General features: G+C 37.9%; 1 protein-coding gene across 1 annotated transcript in view; it reads right to left on the reverse strand.

Moving 5' to 3' along the window:
* Nucleotides 1–3,005: 3,005 nt before the first annotated feature.
* The window catches only part of LOC109084941 (lysophosphatidylcholine acyltransferase 1-like), a 30,600-nt gene continuing 7,767 nt past the window's right edge, over nucleotides 3,006–25,838 (reverse strand). The window contains exons 2-14 of the mRNA XM_042740264.1: nucleotides 22,194–22,333; nucleotides 19,956–20,170; nucleotides 18,349–18,461; nucleotides 17,341–17,401; nucleotides 16,465–16,523; nucleotides 16,135–16,169; nucleotides 15,907–15,961; nucleotides 13,019–13,101; nucleotides 9,353–9,478; nucleotides 7,965–8,118; nucleotides 7,699–7,797; nucleotides 7,451–7,592; nucleotides 3,006–6,466 (exon numbers count right to left, since the gene is read on the reverse strand). Of these exons, the coding sequence (XP_042596198.1) occupies nucleotides 6,315–6,466; nucleotides 7,451–7,592; nucleotides 7,699–7,797; nucleotides 7,965–8,118; nucleotides 9,353–9,478; nucleotides 13,019–13,101; nucleotides 15,907–15,961; nucleotides 16,135–16,169; nucleotides 16,465–16,523; nucleotides 17,341–17,401; nucleotides 18,349–18,461; nucleotides 19,956–20,170; nucleotides 22,194–22,333 (1,434 nt within the window). The 3' untranslated portion in view covers nucleotides 3,006–6,314. The remainder of the gene's footprint in view (nucleotides 6,467–7,450; nucleotides 7,593–7,698; nucleotides 7,798–7,964; nucleotides 8,119–9,352; nucleotides 9,479–13,018; nucleotides 13,102–15,906; nucleotides 15,962–16,134; nucleotides 16,170–16,464; nucleotides 16,524–17,340; nucleotides 17,402–18,348; nucleotides 18,462–19,955; nucleotides 20,171–22,193; nucleotides 22,334–25,838) is intronic.

Genomic DNA, 25,838 nt, shown 5'->3' on the forward strand with positions numbered 1-25,838 from the left:
AAACATATCCACAAATATCTTCTTATGTCACAAACACAACTTTGTCATCATTTGTAAATTGCTTCCTGAGTATTTGTAGTAGAGACCTGCGCAGGATGGATTTTTCAGTCCCGCTCCCTCAAGGTTATGTCCTGCGCCCGCCCACTCCCACATAAATATATCTTATCTGGTCCCACTTCCCGACTTATGAAATAGCTCTGTAACATCTCTTAAGTTCCCCAACATCCCAGCATAAAAGAACACTCCCACTAAAATATTTGTTATTTAGGCTAAGTATCAACATTCATGAAGCACTGTAACAGAAAAGCAAGCACAGGCTACTCCGTGCATGGTTCGGCATGACAAGAATGCAAGCAAAGAGTGCTCCTTTATTATCACTAAAAAGCTGACATCTCAGTTCATTGCGATCTCATAAAGCTCTGTTATAACACAATGAATATATGCACAATGAATCTTTCACACTGTCTACAACCTGTGTGTTATTAAGACGATTATTAAGACGATTCGTGATGGAAGTGTTTATTAATAATAATAATAATAATAAAAGAATAAAAACAACTAAATCAAATATTATATAAAAAATACAAATAAAAGTTAAAGTGAAAACTGATCAAAAAAATTAATTTTAAATTAATAATAAAAATGTATGCAGTATAAATAATACTAATATAGCACTCTTCAGCACCTTTACAAAACGGCATGATAACATGAAAATAATGGTGTTTATCAAATGGAACAGGCGTGTGGTAATTCATATCCAAGCATGGCCTTTGAACAAATATTATTATCATTAGTGACTGACAGGGATAATTCAATAATCAGCTCCTTTCCGAGATTCATTTTCAGCACACATTACCTGCTAACATGATCAAGCAGACTGAAGGTTTGATGTGGATCTGCAGATTTCACATTTAATGCCGAACCTTTGTCTCTCACTGCTCGGGTCTTAATGATGAAGAAAAACAGTCATGGTACCAAAAAAAAAAAAGAAGGAAAAAAATCTGCAGAAGAATGCAGTTTGTGAATGGTATATGAATGATCTATGACAGAGCGGTCATGGTCCAGACGTCTCTCTCTCACAGACAATGAGAGATTCCTCAGAGCGACGGTCATGGTAAGACTCACTGCTTTTAAACAATCCTCCATAGAGTCGCTCTCCTCCGCACACCTGACTGGAGCCAATTAAAAGAGCAGTTCATCCGTCATTTGATGAAAACACTTCTGTGAGAACAAGGACGCTGCCGGAGAAACTCTGTTGTCAATCAGTGATCTTTCACTATTCATCAGATCCACTCATGCATTTATAAGAGAAGCAGGAAAAACACAGTGCTGAGCTTCAGGAGACGCTGATCCATGACCAATCTTTCAATCACATCAGTCCATTAAAGAATCATGACATCCAGCATTATATACGCTGTACAAATAAATCAACGAATTCACAGACACACAGGGGAAAAAATTAAATAAAAACATTGTATAAATCCACATGGGTTTCAGAGAATCCCCCAACATTTTCACACTTGTCTAGCACAAATATGTGACTTGTTTTATAATTACAGTCCAAAATAGGTGGGGCGTGTCAGAACATCTGGCACATTGTGACATAGCCTGATAGCTTAAAATATTATTTTACTTCAAATAAAATAACGTTTTTAAGAATTAAAATTGAGCTCATTTTGTAATTGGACAATGAATAGATTGCAACCAGGCCTCATGCTTGGGATGGCCCAGATCCCAACACACAGCTATACAGCTCAAAACAATATGGGCAAACAGATGAGAAACATACTCAGAAAAACCCAGAGATGAACACAACAACTCTCACAGAACACTAGTCAAATACCAGCCAGTTTCAGCAATACCTTCAAAAGATTCTGGAATTTTGGCACAGATGTTTAAACCATAATATTTCAATATTCCATTCATCAAAAGTGCTCAGATGAGATTTGTTGCCATCGATGGTCAAGAGAACAAAAAAATAGGTCATCTTACCCAATATAAAGTGATATACAGTCAAACCAAAAATTATTCGGGATAGCAAAATAAAGTAATCTGTGACATTTTATAGGCAAAAAATCTCCATACAGTGGTCTACCAGTAAAATTAATAAAAAAAAAAAATTGGGACCAAAAGTTATTCGGATAATTTGACCTGACCATGTTTTGCTTTACTGTTTTTTTCTTTAATTGCTAACGTGATCTTTTTCCACCACCGACTGAACAAAATGAAGCATTGCTTGGTAATTGGTTGAGCTAAATTGGTATTATCTAATTGTGTTCTTGAAGTATTTTATTACCATTTTCTAAACTATAGCAAATAAACTGATTATGTGAGAAATGTTGGTTTGACTGTAAGTATAAAGAAGGTTAAAATCTGGGCAAAAGCAGGGTTTCTGCTGGTTTTATGATGGTAAATCTAAGACTTCACGACCTTTTTAAGACAAAGATTTGGTAATCACAGTAGCACTTTACATATAGTCTTTATGTACAATGCATTATACAGTACAAGTAGTTTTAATGCATTAAGTATACCTTGTAATGCATTGTACAATCTCATGAATAATTGTAACCAGAGTTAATACATAAGACTCATCAATTTGTTACACTATGCAAATTTTCTTATACTTATTTACAACAAGATATAAATGTATTACAATGGACATTATGAATAATTATAATGCATTATACCCTCTAATAACCCTTAGGGAACCCTAAAGTATTACCAAAACATCTAAAGATTCCTAAATCAAAACACATTTACATGAAAAGCAAAGTGACAAGAGAAACTAATTAATCTGTGGAAGGACAAATTAAGACTTTTTTTATGATTGACAGAAACCTTGAAAAGACAATGTAATAGTTAAGAAATACTACTTGAGCTGTTATCATTATTGTTTTTATACGATGATGATCTGAAGCCATCATCACACAAGCTCTTGCTGTCTCAGAGAAAAAGCCCATCTGCTCCTCTAGAGGGAGCCAGAAAACAAGCAGAGCCAGACAGAATGTGCTCAAGTGTCCCTTTTTTATTAGAGTCAGAATGACAAGTCATTTCATAGCAGTCAAAACAGACAAGCCCAGGAATCTTGTAAAAATGACTCGATACATTACAAAATAAAAGTCAGGGCAAAATAGAAAAGATCTACTTCAGCCGGACGAGTGTCAGAAGAGCCATCAGAAAGACCCATGACCTGGAGGAGTTCAGCCTATCTTCTTCAGCTCAGTGTTAGACATGCGTCACAGACACCAGAGAAATAAATACACGAACCTCTACGAACACAGAGGAGAGCAGGTCTTCTGTGAGGTATTTCAAATAAACTCTACACTGAAAAAAACACCAGAGAGATGCTGGGTCCTCATTTCATTATACTACAAGACTGATGAAAACAATGAAAAACAAAACTCTTTCCATCTTAAATCAGCGCTTCTGACCGTGAGAAAGGAGACTAAGGTTTGCTCAGATCACACATTTCTGATCATTACTTATGCTTTTATTCAATAATATTCTGGCCACTGAAGCAAATGAAACCATTAAGATACTTTGAGCTGACATTTTCATGACAATTTAATATACATCTGACTGTTTGTGTTGTTATTCTCATTAGCATAATTTAAAACACCAATAAAATGATTGTTTAATTGAAAAGCATCACATTTTATTTTCTTCACAGAAATAACACTTTGCTTCATTATGATAATATGAATTTGGGGTAAATGTGTTTGTTACAAAAATAAAATCATAATCAAAAAAAAAAAGTCCAATGTCCAAGAACTGCAACCCCATCAGATACAGAGCAAACCCACAATCCCTTTCTGCACAATACAATATCATCTGTATGGGTTCATATCAAAAGCCACTGTAACACAGTAACTGATCACTGTAACCTGTAACAGTTACAATCACTGTAACACTGTTACAGTTAAATGTAACACAAAAACCAATCACTGTAACACAGTAGCAGTTAACTGTAACACAGAAACCGATAACTGTAACCAGTCACTGCAACACAGTAACCAATTACTGTAAAACAGAAAGCGATCACTGTAACACCGAAACTGATTACGGTAACAGTAACAAATCACTGTAACACAGTAACACTTAACTGTAACACAGAAACTGATCACTGTAACATAGTAACCGTCCACATAAACACCAGCAAACCTTCACATTTGTCAGAGGATTCATGAAAAGAAAGCTTAAAAATCTAAAGTGCCAGCACGAGTAAATACGCATCAGAATTTAGAAAAAAGAAGAGAAAGCATGGACTGAGATGAGCTGGAGACCGGTGCCATCATGAGCACAGAGACTCTGTACATCAGGCTCCAGATCCACCTCTCACCACTTCCTGTTTGAGACTATCGCCACTCAAATATGATGCGCTTTTGACTGCTGATTGTGATGGATTGTCAATACATTCTCTTTTCATCATTACAATTACATTGAAATTCAAGGCCAACAATAATCTTTGTGAAATCTGTGTTTTGGAAAAAAAAAAAAAATAACCATAATAATTACATACATAGCGGCATCAGCAAGGAAAACATCACAGAATGTGTAGAAAGACAGAAGCTGGTCGTACTAGTTAACCAGGTCAATCTGAAAATAACACTTTAGATCACAAATCTGTCATGGCAGTGAGAGGAAATTCTTTTATGTATATCAAAATTCACAAAATGCCCAGCACTCGGAATTTTCAAAATACATATCAGAAATTGTTTTTAAAAAGGTAGTGACATCGATAAAATATTGCTTTGCCAAAAAATGTGAGTTGAATTGAGAAGTGACAGTGAAGTCCTGTCCAGGGTCTACCAGATTTCACTAGAAACTAAAGTGTGAATCAAACATCTCAGACGTAATAAACGCAGAAGTCTGAGGTGTTGGTGAAATGTTGAGGAGACTAAACTGATCAAACCTGCATCTTCACATTAGCTCATCGACCATAAACAAATCTTAGAAACATAATAACAGTATCTTTTAGCAAAATAAACCCTGACAACTTTTGAAATCTTTGTGGTAAATCAAATTTAAGACCAAACTTTAAGAAAATAACTGCATATCGCTTAACTTTGGCCTTATTGCATGGTTCAAAAAAAAAAATAAAAAAAATTAGTGATTCGATATTTGTGTTCAATCACATCAGGCAGTGCATTTATTCACTCGGGGTGTGTTTAAGCCGAATGCATGAAAACAAATCATCCATTTACCCCAAAACATCATTCATTAGGGATTCAGAGTGACCTCGGTCAGAATCTGATTGTTCGTGTGAAGAAACCGGAGCTCAAAGAAAGAGAGGAAGACTTTACTTGACGTAAAATGCAGATAAAAATGTACTATAATATTGGAATAAGCCACTTTATTGGACTTGAAGCCAATTTTTCACTTGCCTGTGTGAGTGAAAAATAGAAAAATACAGGAATATGCTTATCAAAAGGTAAACGCTCTGTTATTGACTATATCTAATGAATAACATTGATCAGATTCCTGACTCGCTAACTAAACCACAGTCATTATTCTGTATTTGGTCCATATTGATGTAAGATTTAAGCAGTTTATTTCAGTACCTGAAGTAAATCAAAATGAAATGAAAAAAAAAAAAATCAGCTGATTTCGAAGTGATCATGAAATGATTATTGGATTTGCAGAATTCATAAATGTGCAACTGACTGTACAGAAGGATGAGAAAAACAAAAACACACGCACACACCCAAAACAAACACCATTAGCCGCTTTCCCCTGAGCGAAGGGACGAAATATTAAGGAATCAGGAGATATAATAATATAATAAAACCGGCTCATTCTGATTCAGACCAGCACTGAATCCAGTCGTATGTTGCACCTCAAATCTGATGCTCAGTCCGTCCAGCAGGAGGAGACAGAGCTCAGGTATCTGTCACTGGCGCTCAACGATCAGATCAAATACTGAGTAATACTGTTATCAAGCATCGAGCCCATGCAAATACTCACTTACGAATTCATAAAGGCATCTACAGTCGTGAAAGACGGAAAACAAAAGACGTGGTGTGAGGGACTGAATGAGAGAGCAGGAAACCACTTGCATTCATCACTGACCGGACATTTTCATCCCGTATTACAAAAACATGCACAGTCGGTCAGTATCAGTCACACACAATGAGAAATGAAATAAGTGCTTGGCTTTCAAGTTTTTCTCTGACCCAAAAACAAAACACAAATTCCCTTCAATTTGCTTTTAAAATAGTGATTCTGAAGTGATGCTGAGGGGAAGAGAAAACCAGCAAGCGTACAGGAACCAATCAAATGTCACGGACAGCAGGAAGTAAACGTTGCAGCGGCGCTCAGTCGAGTTTCTTCTGCTCGCTCGGGCTGAAGTCGGCGCAGAAGCCGTTGGCGGCGTGGGACGGGGAGCTGCTGCCGAAGCCTGCGTTGTCTGAGTAGAGGTACTGCTCGGCGAAGTCTGGATGCTGATCCACAAACTCCCTGAAGCTCTCTGCCAGCGGGAGACGCCAGAGGAACAAGAGTCAGAGCAGGAAAACAACATCTGAAACACAGCGTCTGCTGCTGCCGCCTAAATAACTGCACATTTCTACACGACACATGATTCAGATGCTTGAACTACGTCAAGACACAGAACAGGCTGCGTGTTTACATATGCTTGTGTTTTCCATCAAATGATAGCAGAAGAGGCATGAAATACTCCTGACCTCAAATATGTGAATGTTAACCCGCGTTAAGTTACAGCAGGGTAGCATGAATTGGGAAAATAAAAAATAAATAAATAGCATTTTGTCTTGATAAATTTATGATTGCACTTTAAAATGCAATATAATCTAATTGCTGTGCTTGTTTGTAGGGTTGTACAATTTTGGCCAAAGTGATTATATCTCAAAATGGCGATACAATATAATAACTAATAGTAAAACATAAGAAACATTACAATACAATTTCAATATTAATATAAAATGACTAAAATTAAGAAATGTTTCTATTGCAGTATTCCAATGTAAAACACACACACACACACACACAAAAGAGTATGGAGGAAAAGCTAATATTCACCTAACATTAATCTTACTTTCCTCATTTTCAAACAATAAACCATTAAATATTTATTTTGATGGAAAACTGCAGGGAGCCCTTAAAGCTTCTGTTTTGTTGTTGATAAGATGGTTGGCACAATCATTTCCTGCAATTAATGTTAAAGTGACTCACTGAAAACAATGAATCCTGCATTACTCACATTTAAAAATGAACCCTTCACTCTGAAACATTCAGTGCATGTTTTTATTTAATTTATTTAACTATCATACCAAGCCATATTGTTTCAATTAATTGTGCAGCACTAGGCCATTTTGTTAAATACAAACGTTTTATCATCTACACAATCCTAGGTGACGTCAACCGAAACATAATTAATGACTCTTTCTCAAGAAACCCAGGAGAGGTCAGCTGTGAGTATGAACGCATCTCTTACCGAAGCTGATTTTGCCCGAGTCCTCTTCATCGATGGCTCTGAACAGACGGCTGACTTTGAGCTCTCCGACGCCCAGCGCTGTCCTCAAGATGCACATCAGCTCGTTCTCCGTGATCGCACCGTCCTCCTCGGCCTCAAACATCTGAAGACATCACACAAACCAGCAGACTCTCAGAGCTGAGCATCATCACCACAAGTGCAGTCACTCAATCGTTCCAGAAAAACCTGGCCTAGTCTACTCCTCTGACCTGGAAGGCCAGCCTGATGGTGTCCAGTGTTTTTGCTGGCCGACACACCACAGAGAAGGCGATCACAAACTCCCGGACGTCCATCGAGTGGTCTTCATTCTGCTCCGAGAGAGACGAGACGGAAATATTTCATGGCATTGAGCACAAGCAACAGCTGATCAGTGAAAAGACGGAGGAAACAGACATCTGATTCAATCGCACGTTCACATCTGTTCATGAACCATTAAAAGACCAGCTCAGAACTGTGTGGATGGATATTAATTTACCTCGTCAAAGAGAGCGAACATGTGTCTGAGCTCGTCTGACACGGGCAGCTCGAGGAACTGGGAGAAATCCTCCAGACTCAGTCTCTGACCCTGCAGTTTACGAGCGCGCTTCCCATAATCCTGCAGGAGCTTCTCCGAGTTCACACGCTTCAGCCTGAGAGTCAACACGAGCAGTTCAGTACAAACCTCATTCACTCACATCAGCGCAGCCGTGCAGAAATCACACAATCCAGTCAGAAAACACAATCTACTGTATAAGCCAGAATGTCATGCAAATGTTGTATGAATACATCAAAAGCAGGGCTGCACACTCAATAAGATCATGATATGCACTAGTGTCTGTCAATATGAAGCAGTGGAATGTACTTATCAGTAATAAAAATAACTGTGTTAAAACTGTAAGAATGTTTTGATTTTAACAGTAAGACTGTGATGTGCAGCACTTTATTTGACAAAAAAAAAAAAAAAAAAAAAAGTGTTAATGCCTTCATTTAACTCTCACTGTTTTTGATAATAAAACCAGAAAAAAAAAATTAAACGAAAACGGAATTTCTGGGAAAAAAAAAATACAAATTATAAAAAAAAAAAAAATTATAACAACATAAAAAAAATCATTCCATTTCACCCTACTGTAAAAGAATTTGAATAAATTATTAAACTGTTAAAGTTTTATTAATTCAAGTGACTAGACATTCTTTCTGATTACTGAAATTTAACTAAACCATTACAGTGAAATCAAGAACGATTAAAACGGATATTAACAGAATGCAACCCAATAAACCAAATTTGGGAGGGGGGTCAGATCATATGGCCCTAAAATGTAATTTTTGTTAAACTTTTAATAAATTGTTATTAAAATGCCAGTTTTATTATTTCAATTAATTAGGCATGCTTTTAATAACAAAAAAAAAAAAAAAAAAAATGAACGAAAATGTAATTTAACCAGAAAACAATGGAATTCAAAGAAATGGTAACCATCTTTTTAATAAATGGAAATTAATAATAAATTCAAATAAAATTAAAAAAAGAGAAAAATAGAACTGATTTTCTAGTGCCCTGAAAATGCCCTTTTTATTTTCCTTTAATAAACTGATTTTAAATTGTACACGTTTCAATATTTAAACTAATTATACATGTTTTTTGATTACTAAAACTTAGTATAACCGGAAAAAAACAATGCAATGGAAATTAATTTTTCCAATGGAAAAATCCATTTAATTAAAAATGTATTTCATAAAAAAAAAAAAAAAAAAACCACTGAAAAATAAGAATTTAGTGAAACATAAAAATAATCCATAGTGCCATTTTCATCTATTTCATCTTCTGCATGCTGAAGTGTGTGCAGGCTGATTCTCCTCATCAGTGTCTGTAATAATAATGAGACTCACCCCAGACTGCGCACCAGTTTAGCGAACTCCAGCAGACACGTGTCGACGGGCAGCCGGATCTGACCCTCCGCCATGGCTAGCTGACAGTCTTCATACGAGTAGTCTGTGACGGGGACCTGCAGGGCCTTCAGACATAACACATGACAATCAGACACACGCATTCATCAGAGTCTGTCCTAACATACAGCAGTGACATTTGGTTCTGGTTATAACCCTGGTTCTCTGAGGTAGATGAGTTAGACATCTGACTATGGGAAACACCTCCTGTGTGGTCATCCATGAAGCCCTATACAATCACGCCCAGCAGGCCTGCGCTCTCGGGAAGCCCCACCCCTTTCCTATATAAACTGCAGCGCTGGCCCAGAATGGCATACTTTACAGCTCTTCCGAGCACAAGAATAACGGGCCTCTGCTGAGATGTCTCACTCATTTCCCTCAGAAAACCAAGATTATAACCATAACCAAATGTTCTATTTTGGTCGACTCACTCGACATCTCACTATGGGCAAATAGTACTTTGTAATGTCCAATTTATAAAATCACAAATATATGTGGAGATGCCCAGTGAGGTGCTGCACACACATTTCCCAAAGAGATGCCTTTATATAACACCCAAGACACTCTTGTAGAATGGGCCCTTAGGTTTGCTGGTAATAGCCGAGCCTTTGCTGAATACACCAGCTTCATTGCCTCCACTATCCAGTGAGATAGTCGCTGTTTTGACAGTGCCTTGCCCTTCTTAGAATTCGCAAAACACACAAAGAGGTTTTCAGATCATCTAAATCCCTGTGTCTTATCCAAGTAGATCTGTAATGCCCTCATCAGAAAAAAGTGCTGCCGATTTCCCCTTTCTCTAGGGATTCTGAGAGAGGAGGGTTGAAAGCTTTAATTTCTACATCCATACATGAATAGCCAGGCTTGATTACCTTGTGCACGAATGCTGGGTTTGGGAGCCAGATAACTCTGGAAAAGTTGTGTATATCTGATACATGCAAGGTTGATAGGCAATTCATCTAACTCTCCGACTAGCTTCATAGAGGTCAGGGCGAGCAATAAAGCTGTCTTGTGTGAGACAATCTTCAACTCCGCATGCTCCAAGGGTTCAAAAGGGGCTTCCCCCAGGACCAGGGACAGATCTCATGCTGGTAACATCAGGTCTGGTAATTGGTCTCAGACGGCGCACACCCTTCATAAATCTACTTACGATAGGATACTTTCCTACCGTTTCACCATTAAAGCCCATATGACACGATGAAATGGCCACCAGGTACACTTTGATTGTAGAGAAGGCTTTGCCTCTCTTGAAGGAAGGTAAGAATGTCCAATACTGATGAAAGAAACAGTATATTTTGTCTTCCCTGACACCATAGGCGCTGTCGCATCGGAGGAATGTTTTCATACTTCCTAGAACTACTGGGAGAAGTTCACGCTTTTTGCCGTCTTCGCACCACAGGAACTAGGAACGCATTTAGTTCTAGGAACTCCATTTAGGGGAACTAAATTAGCTCCTACTTCAGAGCAGGGTCTAAAATAGTTCTATAGGAACTACCAGTGACATAAGTGTACGCTGATTGGCCAAACACATACGAAACACTGGCTACCTAGCATTTTTAAAAAGCCACGTAAAAAAAATTAACTCCATGAACATGGAAAACAGCGATAACATTTTGTTCTTTTCCCAGCCTCGATGATTACACTGCAAGTTGTCACTGGAGATTTAGTCAGATTCTCATGCTTTCAATTGTGTAAACTGCGTTTACATCCTCGTTATCATTAACCCCATGACTCACACCAAAAACAGCTCTGAACACAGCATCCTCACCGGTTGTTAATGTTTGTAAATGTGAATAAAGACATCATTGTTGGGCGCTTCTAAGTTCCTGCTGCCGGTGCAAATGCAACCAGGAAAATGGCCCGAGAAAGCGGGTGCGAAAGCGCCTCATGTCTCAAACCTTTTCCATTTTGCCTCATACAGAGATCTGGTGGAGTCCGCTCTAGCACTCTCTATGGTCAAAATCACATTACAGGGCAGGCCCAGAGTGTTCAAGACCTCTCATGGGCCAGACCCAAAGATTCAACCTCTCCAAATGTGGATGAAAGATCCTCCCCCTGCCAGAGGGAGGAGGTCCATCTCTGCTGTCCACGTCCTCCCTGGTCATGATGGTCCACGTCCTCCCTGGTCATGATTCGTCTGGTCAGAGGAGAACTGGTCAGAGGTTTTTTTTCTTCATTCTGTCACTGATGGAGTTTTAAGACCACAGGAACAGATGATTCTTCTGCACAATCTGACTTTGCTGCAGCCTGGAATTGAACTGCTGGTTTGTTTGAAAATTATTGCACAGATACTATTTACACTGAACTGAGCTGCATGATGACATCACTGAATTCAATGATGAACTGCCTTTAACTGTCATTCTGCATTACTGACACACTGTTCTCCTAATTAATGTTGTTCAGTAGCTTTGACACAATCTGTTTTGTTTAAAGCGCTATATAAATAAAGGTGACTTGACTTGACTTCCAAAAGAGGACACGACTAGAAATCAGTGGTTAAGTTGTATTTATGCAACGCGTAAAAAGACAGTATAAGTCAGGGTTCCTCAAATCTTACCCTGGAGGGCCAATGCACTGCAGTGTTTAGCTCCAACCCTGATCAAACTCCGCTGCCTGTGATTTTCGAATGATCCTGAAGACATTGATTAGCGTGCTCAGGTGTGTTCGATTAGGGTTACAGCTAAACTCTGCAGGAAAGTGGATCTCATGGGCCAGATTTGAGGATCCCTGGTATAAGTCATTATAATCAGTAATTATCTCCCCACTGGATGAAACAAATGCCTCGTTTGTAATGTGTTTTATTGTTTTGTCTCGTCTAGTGATGTCCAGATCGCGAACAAATCTTTCTATTTAACCAGATCTTCTCAAGGAACCACTTGAACCAGTTTACCAAATCGAACTGAATCGTTTGAAATGAACTGCGTCTCAAGTATGCACTAATCCACAAATAACTTAAGTTATTCTGCTTATAAACGTGCCTTACACTCCCTCTGACGCGAAATAAACCAATACCCCGAGTTATTCAGTTCCTCCTAACAGTACATTGACTGAACTGCTAAAAGAGAACCGCTGATGGGATGTGCACGAGCGGAGCAGCTGGACTGATCTTGTGCTGCTGGGAGACAGCATCACAGTATGTTAAGGGGTGTTACATTTCTGTCACACGCTTGAGGCATTCGGCCAATCACAATGCACTGGATAGCTGGCCAATCAGAGCACACTTCACTTTTCAGACCGATGAGCTTTGTAAAAATCGACGCGTTAATGTTATTTATGAAAAATATTTTTCATTAATTCATTCATTATTTAGGTTATGTTTAAGTTTTCACAGGTTCTATGAAATTCATCCATAAAAGGCCTGTTTCCACCTAAATAAAATATAAACTGTTTGCAAACATGTTTTCTGCTGCTGATGAATTTGTTGTTTTAAATAAATGGTAATAAATTGTAAAAAAAAAAATGAAACACCAAAAACAAACAAATACAGGCAACATAAACATGCAACAACAGGTAATCAAACAAATATTTAAATATCTTTACATATTTTGTAAATCTTTAAAAAACATTGTAAATACAGAGAGACTGAGGCCATGAGGAGCGCTGAGATCTTACTTTGCCATCAAGCGGCGCACGTTGTGAGCGAAGAGCGCTGGGTTCTTCTTCTCCTCCTCTGAGGGCGAGTAAATGGGCAGATACTGAGAGAAAGAGAAAAGCACACTGAAGACGCGTCTGTGTGAATCAGCTCAAGTGAAGTCCATCCACGCAAACCGCAGCATTTAGCACAGTCTGTCCATGCTGGACTGCAGCTCACGCTAAAGCAGGTCACATCACCGCTACTGACATGCAGTGCCTCGTCCCACTTTACCACCATGTGTCTTGAGGAGAGCTGACAGACCATAACACCTAAAGAACCCAAATTTCGTTCATTCGTTCCAAGTTTGCAAATTACTTTTCTTTTTGCCCATTTTAATTTTTCTGGACTCTGTTTTTGGTTAAATTAAATTTCAGCAATCAAAAAGCATGTCTGGTCAAATACAATTTAACAATTGTATTTTTTTTTCTTTAATAATTTAAATAAACAATTGTTTTTATTAAATTGTAATCATCAAAAAGCAATTCAACCTACTTTATAAAACTTTCTTTATATTTGGAAAAAAATAGGGCTCTATGAATTATTATTATTTTTTTTTTTCTGTGTATTAGAATTTTTCTGGATTTATCATGTTTTAAAAATACATTAGTTAAAAAAAGAAAAAGAAAAACAGTAATAAACAAATGAAGGTATTAACAATTTAATGAATTTCTTAAAATGTAATCAAATGAAAATGATTGCAAACAAAGTGCTGCTCAACAGAGCTTTATTGTTAAAAATAAAACATGCGAGAAAATTGTGATAATCCTTAAAAGACAAAATGTGAAATGTGTTCATATAGAGATACGCAGACATGTGTCGTGTTTCAGTGTGTGTAGTAGAGCAAACACACACACAACATGCAGACTCACATTCACACAGCAGTGCTTTAATATTCACACACATTCATCCATATCACCATCTGATTAAGTGCACAGCCTGACTTTGAATCATTCTTCTAAAATTAGCCAAATTCCGTGACACTTCACTGTACACAATACACTCCATTTTTATGCCTAAATTCTGAATTTCTGTCTGCACTGAAGAAATCATAGGTCTCTATCCATACTGATGTGCTGAAAATAGGGTTGGGAATCAGAAAATCAATTCCAATTCCAGAATCAGATACTTAAGGTCAGGAGTCGGAAACTTGTTGTAAAATTAAAATTTCAGTTCCACCTATCAATTCCTGTGTGTGCATCTTTTATTTTCCGGTGTTGAAAAGGGGCTGTTAAAAATTTATTTGTCTTTGAATCATTCATTCAAGAGATTTGTTCAAAAACACTGATTCATCCAGTAATGAAAAAAAGTCAATCTTGAGTGGGTCGTTGAATCATCATATTAATAAATTCCATGAGACTTTGTTTAGCTGTCTTTTTTTTGTCTTCCAAATTGTGAGAGAACTACAATCTCCACAAAAATAAATAAATAAATAAAATCCAGAATCGTGCATCTCTTATTTTGTACACAAACAGCTCTTAATCGAGTCCAGTTTTCATGTAGCCGGCTGATTTTTGTGCATGGTATTCAGCAGCAATAAATGCTTTGCAAAAAGAGACACATAAATATTTTTGATATCTAAATGTTTGACTTCAATCGATAAGACAAAATCGATAGGCAGAATCAGAATCAGAATTGATCAAATTCAAATGATGCCCAGCCCTAGCTAAAAACCACTGCATGCACCTCACTGACCCTCACAACACCCAATCAAACACACACACACACACACATCTAGGCATGGGCTGATTACTGGTTTCAAGGTATACCGCGATTAGAAAATGTCACGGTTTCAAAACCACTAATATTTTCCATTATACCATTCCTGCGGTATGCGCTGTTTTCCTCAGAGACTGAAAGAGTAGGAATCCCTCAGAGTAACACTGACCCCTCCTCCTCCTGCTGGTGTGAGCGAGCGGTCAGTCACGTGTGTGTAGGATGACCCGGGTACACTTCACATTCAGCGTTACTTTCAGTCTCGCGCACAGCCACATCCTGAGCTCACATGCGCAGTACCACGGGATGACGAAAATAACGTAATGCCGACGGTGCGCGGATGGCTGAAATATACTTTGGCCTTTATGCGATCGGCAACCGGCCGTTTTTTGCCTTATTGCAACTCTCTGTTCTGGACTTGCACAAACTGCTTTGCAATGCAAACATTTTCCAAAATGTAATTTATGGTAAAATATGAAGTCTGTTAACGCCGTTAACACAGGCCAGAGACGCTAAAGACGGACGCACAGAGAAAGATACTGCAGCAGACAGATCACTCACTGTTCATGATGTACAAACTATTGGAAGAAAATCCTCAATATTGATTTGGGGTTTATATGAATGTGTTTCTGAGGGGAGCTGACTGTCTTCTGAAAAGTTTACGTGGTATAATTTTACAAAGCTTGTCAGAACATTCTGTTTTTGCTTCATATTGGGTCATTATTAAATCAGATTATGTGTATGATTATTATTATATAACTAAATTATATGAAATTATATAAATATGTATATAAATTATATAAATAAATTTAAAAACTGTAATTACAGATTTAGGTTAAATAAAGATGTCAGTCTTTATTTTTTTCTTTTAAGAAAACAAATCAAAGAAAAAAATTAACTAATTCTACTGTTTCTTATATTCTGTATGTAGCACAAAAACAAAATATATTGTGTCCAGTGGAAAAAAGAAAAAAAAAATTACCAGTCATTTAAAAATAACACACACCGTGAAACCGTGATATTTTTGCTTAAGGTTACCACACTGTCAAAACCTCATACCGGCCCATGCCTACACACACCTCTCATACACTCTTCAGAAGATCGTCTACGGTTCAGATGACAACACAAAACATGCCAGAGAAGAGAGACTCACCTCGATCTCGAACTCATTGTGAAGCTGACACAGAGTCAACCACAGGATCTTAAACCTGCAAAAGAGCAGAGTTACGCTGATGTGTGCCGCTTTCCAAGTGAAGGCTCCTTCCTGTAATATAGTCTGCTTTGGCAGTGAAGCTCCACCTGCACTGCTTACTGTGTGTTCATCTAGCACTACAGCTATGAAAGAGCAGAATGAAAAGCTGTGGAGAACTGAGGCACTTACGCTCCGGGCCCCTGCCACGTCCACGTGATGGTGTCCTGTAACGAGAAGCATGACCTCAATCCATCAGCATTCACCACACAAACACAGCTCAGAACAAAACCCCCCCTGACAGGACGCTCCACACCAAACAGAACACAGCCAGAGAAACCAACATCTACTGTACATCAGTGTGTGTAAATGATGACCGCTTTCATTACTGGACTAATTACTAGTTATGGATGCGCACGTCCTTTTAAAGAAACATACATTACGTTTTCCCGCAAGTTTCATAAGCCCAGTCTGATCTTATTAGATTTTGTGTGTAATACTGTATAAAGTCATAAGTCTCACCAGTTTGTTTGGGTAGCGGATCACGACGGGCTGTACAGGAACCGCAGGAATGAACGCTCCTGAATCACACACACAAACATCAACACATTAGGATGAATGGCACGCCGGCTGCTTCTGAAATGTAGGTTTGCCCATTGAGGCACCAAGATCACACACACACACACACACACACACTGGGGTTGTGCTGGAAGATGATAGTATCATGTATTGACGAAAGTAAAGACGAAAGATATTGCCTCTTGCTGATGCCTTTGACAATAGCATGACTATTATTATCATCATTATTATTATTCCTCAAAAATGGACTAGACGTCTATCTTTAGCGAAGCAGCATGGACAGCCGCTTCAGAAACATGCCGCGGCTGGTATAAACACAAGCATTGACTGTAACGGCTGTGATCAGCTCCGGTGGCCGTGTCAGAGCTGTAACGCACTGCAGACGTGTGCAGTCACAGTGCATTCATCAGCTTCACTGACTATAACAGGTGTGCTTTTAAACTGCATAAACTCGCACTAGACTAAAATCAGCGATGATGTTCTTTGATAACGTGAATGTGCTTTGCTCATTTCTGTAGCTGCTGTTTGAATAACAGAGGAAATATAAGCATTATAATTAGTAACGTACTATGTTTCTATTAAATTGTTATCATGTTAAATACAAATGCAGTCATATTAAAAACATTAGGCTTCTTTAGCCTTACACTGCTGCTGGTTCACTTTCCGGGAATGAAACAATTAAATAAATTAGCATGATAATATCATGTATCGGTGATCTCACAGGCTGACGATATGACAACTGAGCATATCGCCCAACACTAGCTCACACACACACACACACACACACACACACACACACACACACACACACACACACACCTGGTTTGAATGTAATCAGGCAGGTTCTATTGGTGCACGTCCCTTCTGGAAAGATCATTATCTGGAAAACACACAGAGTTTCTGATCAGTTCACAATCATGAATAAATTCACCAAACCAACAGAGAGTCAAATCTGGAAATAAACCGCAGTGACATGATGCCACACGAGTCACTCTGATGCCTCGCATGTGAGGAACTACAAACCCACAAAGTCCCAATCATACACATGGAAGACTAGTTCAGTGTATAAATAGAACAAAATAAAATTAAAAATAAATGTAATTGCAACTTTTTCATTTCACTTTTTTTTTTTTTTTTTTTTGCAGAATTGCGATGTATCAGCTCAATTATCTTTTTTTTTTTTTTTTTGTAGCAGAAACCAAAAATCAGAAGTGCACAAAAAGTCTGAATTGTGAAATACAGACTCAGAATTGCAAGAAAAAAAAAAAAAAAAAAAAAAGAGTCCAAATTGAAAAAAAAAAAAATCCAGCAAGATAAAATACCTCCCTTCAAATCATGGCCCAAACACTGCTCTGATTTGACTGGATGTTCATGTAATGAGAAACTTACAATTTAATACTAATATTCTTTTTTATTTAATCAAAACATTCCATACATGAATTTTCTTGAGAATACTGTTGTAATTGATGAACTATTTTTATTTATTTTTCCCCCTGTGTCTTCAGTATCACTTTCCATCCTGTTTGTGTAACAAAAGTCACTTCCTTAACGTTCCATTATTCTGCAGGAAGTGACATCGTTTTAGAGGTTAATCAACAGCACAAGCATCAGTAAATATTACTGAATCTGATGAAATCTGGGATGTTTTGTGGTGTTAGCTTTTATCTCATTAAAAATCCACCGGCTGCCAATATGAAAATGAACTCAAGTTACGGTTCAGATGTTAATAACGTTGACGTCTGAAGTGAGCAGATCTCTGAAAGTCTGATATGCACATCTCTGTAAAGAGTTCTTTAGGTGAAAGCACAGAGTGTCTGTGAGCTGTACCTGTGGCCAGTCTCCTCCTGAACGAGCTCTTCTCTTGATCTCCTCCACCGTCTTCCTCCTGGAGTCCTGATCCGAGCGCGACACGAACACGGGCCGGATGTATTTGATGAGAGCTGAGACACAGACAGACACGTTTCAGAGGTAGGACCTCGTCTGTCCCGCTGTGGCTATTTTTACTCTCCGGACCCTAATGAGCCGCCTGATCGCAGGACTCGATGACACATCCAGGACAGAGTGACACAAAAAGATATTGAGCGAATCTCTCAAACCGGTCACGCTTGAGCAGAGAGAAGAGATTCCCATTAAAGGGTGAGTCTCACAGAAAACTAGCATTATTTTGCATGAAGAATGATGTTTTTAGACGTGTTAAGATCATCTTCATGTGTAACAAAGACAGACTTGCTTTTGATTCTCTAATAATAGTAACTAATAATATTCTCTAACATCAGTAATAATGATGTTCTTCACATCTAGCTTCTAATAATCTGAGGAGCTGTGTGGAATTACACATGCTTTACTGTCAATACATCAGATAAAACCTGAAAATGTGTCAATTAATTATTCATTCGTTAATTGCATCAAATTGATCAAACGTGACAGGAAAGACATTTAAAATGTTACAAAAGATTTCTATTTCAAATAACTGCTGTTCTTTTGATCTATTCATCTGTGAATCCTGAAAAATAAAATGTATCACAGTTTTCACAAAAAACATTACTGTGTTCAACATTGATAATAATCAGAAATGTTTCTTGAGCGGGAAGTCATCATATGAGAATGATTTCTGAAGATCATGTGACAGAATCAGCTTCAGATCTTCCTCTTTCACTTCCCTGCAGCGGCTGAAACCCGTCAGCAGCGGCTCTGGAGGAGTGTGGAGGACTGAGATGACAGCGGACGGAGATCTGGGGATTAGAGGCTCATCAGGGACTTAACGCCCACACCAAAATTAGCACTAACCAGCTTCATCTAATCGCCGGCCACAAAACCAGCACTCCGCCGTGCTGTGATCTGCAAACCGTGCACGCTCAGCCTCATGAAGCACAGGTCTAGAGCACGGGCTAAACCTGTGAGCAGCTGCTGCTCGTCAATCAGACTAATAAACCCTAGAACTGTACGCAGAACAGCTGTTTGAGAAAAACTAACAAAGCTAGTACTGTCTCCCTGAACGTAACTGGATGCCTTTGAGAAGAGAGACACCGGTGCATCTGTCGTTACACTGCTGCACCGCTGCTTTTCTGACACGATCCCTCAAAACTAGTATTTTCAGCAGCTAAATGGTTTTAAGTCAGTTATTTCTGTCTTTTGCTGAAGTTTGTCAGTAGAAAATATCAGTTTACATTTTAGTGGGGAAGTCGTGACCTAATGGTTAGAGTGTTGAACTTGCAACCCAAGGGTTGTGGGTTCGAGTCTCGGGCCGGCAGGAATTGTAGGTGTGGGGAGTGAACGTAAAGCGCTCTCTCCACCATTGAATATATATATATATATATATATATTCAATTAATTAATTATGATGCTTTTTATAAAACAGCAGTGGTGGTAAAAGAAGGATGGGTGGATGGGAACATCAGTAGTTAAGCAGCAGCAGAAGAGAACAGAGGACTTACTGCCCCACACCGGGATGTCTTTGCTCTCCGCTTTCATCACGATCGAAGCCATGGTCATGGTGACAGGAATGGCGTCGAAGTAGGACGAGTGTGGGCCGAGGGTGAGGATGGGTGCTTCGGCGGGCAGAGCCTGTCTGCCCTTAATGCTGATCCAATGGAAACCGCCGGCGAACCACATGACCCGCATGATGGTCCTGAGCACCACGTCCACCAGCCTGCAGGAGAGCCAGCACACGGGTCAGCCACTTCAACACACAGCTCTCACCATCCGCTCAGGGCTCAATGATTTGGGAAAAAATGAACAATTGCAGAGTTCGCACCACGTCCACCAGCCTGCAGGAGAGCCAATATATATGATATATATACCTAATATATACACTTACATACATACATATAGCCCCCCCACACATAATAAATAAATAAATAAATATAATAAAATAAAGAGACCACTTATATAAAACTCTCAGTTTCTCTGGATTTATTGGACTCATTTATTTTTATGTGTTTGAGGAAAACCTTAATTTTGGTTTTATTCAGTAAAAAAAAAATATATATATTTGCATGTAATGGCAATTGTTCAAAATGAAACAATATGTTTATATTCATTTTTAGACAGCACAATACTAACATTTTAACTTTAGTTAAGAAATCCATATTTGGTGTAACCCTGATCTTAAATCAGTAAAATTAAAACATTTGTCATTTTGACCAGTTGTCATTTTCTGTTAAATAATAATAATAATAATAATAATAATAATAATGAAATAAATAAATAAAAAATTAGAAATTTTGAAGAACTTGTTATCATGCCTTTATAGAATAAAACATTTTTTGTTTGTTTTTTAATATATTTTAATCAAACCAATCCAGAGTAAATCCAGAGAAACTGAATATTTTCAAGTTGTCTACTATTTTTTATTTTTACATAGCTGTAAACTGAATTAATGCTATTATACTGTAAAAATAGCATTAAATGAAAATGTTATTTTAAGTGTAAAATTGGGTTTTATCAACAGTCTCTTATTGTGAGCTACTTGCGTCTAAATGGATACAGCACCACACTTTGCTCCGAACACACACACACACACACACACAGTCACCACAGTTATTGAGTAGCAAATAGGGTTGGGTTTGTTGTCTAAATGGATATCTTTTTTTTTTTGTTTAATTAAATGAAAAATTGGGTTTTATTAACGGTTTTTTATTGTGAGCTTATTGCTTAAAATCACATGTAATTTATGAATAAATGATTCAATGACTCATTTGGGGATGAATCAGCATTTTAGAACGAATCTCTTGAATAATCCAAAGACAAATACATTTTAACAGCCCCTACTGGTGTAACAATGTAATGATAAATCTTCATTTGAACTTCCAAAAGGTGATTTACTGTATTTTGATGGCTACTGTACACATCATAGTTTATATCCGAAGTGTAAACTTTTATCCTAGCACTTCTATGATCATCTGAATCTTTGTAAAACAGAAATAATGATTCTGAGTTGTTCTCGTTGGTGTTTGAATCGTGTTCGATATGGTGGTGACTCCTCTCTCGCAACATGTTTAGCTCATCACAAATATTATCCTCCGCTTCTGATCACAAGTGTAGCCAAACTTTGGAGCGCTGAGATAAGTGAGGAAGGCCCTGGCAGATCAATTCAATTCAATTCAATTCAATTCAATTCAATTCAATTCCTGTGGCACTGAAGACTGGAGTAATGATGCTTTGATCACAGTGTAACAGATATTCCCACAGAACACAGCTAGTATAAACTGAAATAATATTTCACAGCTTTACTATTTTTACTGTATTTTTGATCAAATAAATGCAGCTTTGGTGAGTAGAAGTCTTACTGACCCCAAACTTTTGAGCCATAGTGTGACACTAATATTTAAGCAGACGTGTGTCGCTTTGAGGCGTTAAAACACAGACGTGAGAACATGAATGTGTTAGCTGAAGCAGACGCTGATGACGAGGGACTCATTGGAAGCGCTCTTCTTCTATGAGCACATAGTGACAGAAGCAGAAGCTGTTGGGCTGTGCTGCTCACTTCAGTTCTCTCAGCAACTTCCTGATTTACCAAATAGAGGATCTGAAGTCAAATTCATTTCGTCACAGACACACTATAAACTCTACAGCAAGAAGAGCGCAGGACACACGCAAAGCAGTGCTGTGAATCTGAAAGAACAAATAATGGCTGTTATTCTCAGCTGAGGAGAAGCAGAGCAGCTCTTTACTTTCTCCACAAGCACTGCGGCTCCACCGCCGTCTCCGAGCGGCCCACCGAACCGATGAAGGCGAACGGCCAGGCCAGCAGCATCATGAACGCCGCTATGAAGAGCCGGATGGGGAAGAGCGTCACCGTCATCAGACCGATCTGCAGAGAGAACACACACACACACAGAGAGATGTTAAATAAAGCATTTCTCCAGATCAGAGAGACGTGCTTCCTGTGAGGGTCAACCCCGAGTTCAGATTTCATTATACTATCAAAACAGTGTGAAACCTTCAGAGCTCGACACTTCCTCTCAGAAACGTCTTGAGAAACATGACTCGAGTCTCAAAGGTTAGTTTCCAGCAGACCAGCGTTAACCAACAACTCGTCTCAAGTGTGAGGGTGGAAAATCATCATTCAAACATAAATCACGACTAATGAAACACCTTCACTAACATCGTAGGGGGATTTTAGGGAAATAAATAAATATTTAAAAAGGAAATAAAAATGTGTGATGTGAACGGTTCAAGACACTTTAGATGATTTCTTTCAAATGTTAAAAAAGTTCCACATCCAAGAAATTCAAATCATGCATAAAAAAATAAATAAATAAAAACTTGGTCCCAAGAATATTTCATTAAAATGTAAAAAAAAAAATTGTTATTGCTATTGTTTTTTAAATGACTTTAAAAAAAAAAAAAAAAAAACTCAGGTGACCAAAAAACAAAAGACAAACAATGCATAATGTTGCTCTCAAAATATTTAATAATTTATTAAATGTTATTAAATGTCAATCTATTTAATGTTCTTGGGCTCTTTTTGCAGTTCTGCGTGATGACTTCATCTGTCAGTCAGTCATTTAACCCTGAATCTGCAAAAGTTACTCATATTTTTAATATTACTGACAGAGCATTTATCAGACTGTGAATCATTGCATCTGTTGAAGTGACCTGGCTGTTATATTAATCCAGGCTGTCTGGAAGCAGGTTAGACACGGAGACGTCTCAAGATCCTCGAGGATGAAGTGTGACACGGGACACGTTCAGCAGATTACTACACAAACAAACACAAGCTCCATGGGCCCCGAACCCGTGATAATCAAACACTAGCGGCTCTTATCAGCGCGGCGGAGATACGGGATATCAGCAGTCAATATTTGCCTTGCTCTTATCAGCACTCGACTGCATTTACACACTGATAGCTTTCAAAGTGACCAATTAACAGCACTGAAGGACGTTCAGGATGCCTTCATGCTCTCCACTGAGCCGCTTTAATTGAGTTGATCACAGACCAATCCCACATCAGCAGCAGAGCGCTAAGAATACAGAGATGTGCTGATTCCACCAGCTTCACGCTGGAAATTTCACTCAATCCAGACATTCACTCACTCGCTTCACTCTGCAGAGCACAAAACAAGAGTCCTGCAATATAACTTGCTCCTGTGATGCGCAGCTGTATTTTCAGCATCATTACTGCAGTCTATAGTGATGCATGATCTTCAGATATCATGAAAATATGATGATTCATAATCAGTGCTGAAACTGTTGTGCTGCTTAATATTTTTTTGGAACCTGTTACTTTTTTTCTTTGATTCTTTGATTAATCAAAAGTTAAAAAAAGAACAGCATTTATTGAAAATAGAAATCTTTTCTAACAATATAAGTCTTTACTATCAATTCAGTCCATTTAACACATCCTTGCTGAATAAAGTTTCTTTAACTTTCTTTGAAAAAGAAAGTAAATAATTTCTGACCCCAAACTCTTGAATAGTGTATATTGTAACACAAAATCTCTGTTCTTTTTAACTTTTTTTTTTTTTTTTGTCAAAAATTTCACAGGTCCCAAAAAATATTAAGCAGCACAACTGTTTCAGCACTGATAATAAATCATCATATTTTCATGATTTCTGAAGATCATGTGACACTGAAGACTGGAGTAATGATGCTTAAAATACAGCTGCACATCACAGAAATAAATTACACTTTAAAGTATATTAAAATAGAAAACCAGTATTTTAAAATGCAATAATATTTCACAATATTATTTTTTGAATTATATTCAGCATTTTTTTCATCATATAGATAGGCTACAGTCTTGATGAGCATAAGAAACATCTTTAAAAAATTTACTGATCCGAAACCTTTGAAAGCCAGTGTATTATACTGTAAACAATGTTTTCTCTGGTAACCTGAAGTGTACATCATTTAGTCACATCAAGCGTCACATCAAATATAGCACATTAAAGTTATAAGTTACACACTTTCTTGTGTGCGCGCTGCACAGGGTTTAAAGATGAATGTTTTTGCTCAGGTGCCTGAAATGGAGCTCAGTGGAGACAAATCCACACAGGTTTGGAACAACATGAGGTGAGTAACTGATGACAGTACATGAACGTCTCTTTCTGGGTGTCCTGTCCCTTTAAAGACACACACCAGTCATTCAGACAGACCGCTGTCCTCAAGAAACAGCATCTCCTCGAGTGACTGCGGACTCATTGTGCATCATCTGAAATAATCCTGACTCATTTCCTCCACATCATCCTGCAGAGCTGTGAGCGACTCCTCGTGCTCGCCTCACCAGCGGACGCTCATCCACGCCTGGACAGAAGCACCTCAAACCGAGACGGATTTCCACATGAAGACCCATCTAGTGTCACAGTGTGGATCCAGTCTCTGACCCCACTTCCCCTCACTAGAAGAGACGAAACCAGCACGAGCGCCACCGGTCTGACATCTCTCATCATAAACCTCATCGTCACGAACCGCACTGTAGGCCTGCAATTAACAAACCATTAACTAATCTGACAATCACTCAAATGAGTTCTCAGATGACTTTGTGAATAAATAATTTCACAAGAAGTGATGTTTGTATAACAAGTCATTTTATGCTCCAATAAGTACATTTAATAGTAATTTTGTGCGCCCCAATATCAAAAATAAAATAAATCCACAATAGCATTTATATTTCTTTCCTCAAAAGAAGAAAAAGAGTTAGATTGATAACACTGGTCGGAAATAATTACTCCTTAAAAAAATAAGGTTTTAATAATTGTAGTAGTATTTTTACGTACATTCTTCTGAACAGTAATGTATTTCTGTCACAATGTTTTCAAGTTAAATCAAACTTTTATTTTGACGGGCTGCTGTGAACACCTTTAGGGTTCTGTTTGTATATGATATGACGATGGTTTTTCTCACAAGAAATGGTCAAATGCTCATGAAGTGCTCATATACTGAGGTGGCAGACGTGTAATAAACCATTCATTCACACAGAGATACGCAGAACATGCAGGATTCATATTTAAATAGTCTTTCTGCAGCGTAATATTTACAAAATGGTAATATTTTTTATTAATACTAGTCCATAGTGCAATATGATTTAAGTGTAATGACCTACTTTTGATTAATTCATTCAAAATTTTACTATTTAATTTGTTTTATAATGTTTTGTGGCGCTCGTCCATGAGGGGCTGCCATTATACTCTCGTTTTGTTGTTTATTTTATTATTAAAATATATTAAGCACCTGCCAGTTCCCTTCTTCACGTAATTATGAACTGCATTACAATATATTAAAAACACTCTGCTAGACTTACGGTTTGGAGGCATGTCATTACATTAATCATTAGCACTTAACTGATGATTCTTACCAACTATAAATCATTTTTA

Source organism: Cyprinus carpio, chromosome B16, assembly GCF_018340385.1.
Source record: "Cyprinus carpio isolate SPL01 chromosome B16, ASM1834038v1, whole genome shotgun sequence".
NCBI lineage: Eukaryota > Metazoa > Chordata > Actinopteri > Cypriniformes > Cyprinidae > Cyprinus > Cyprinus carpio.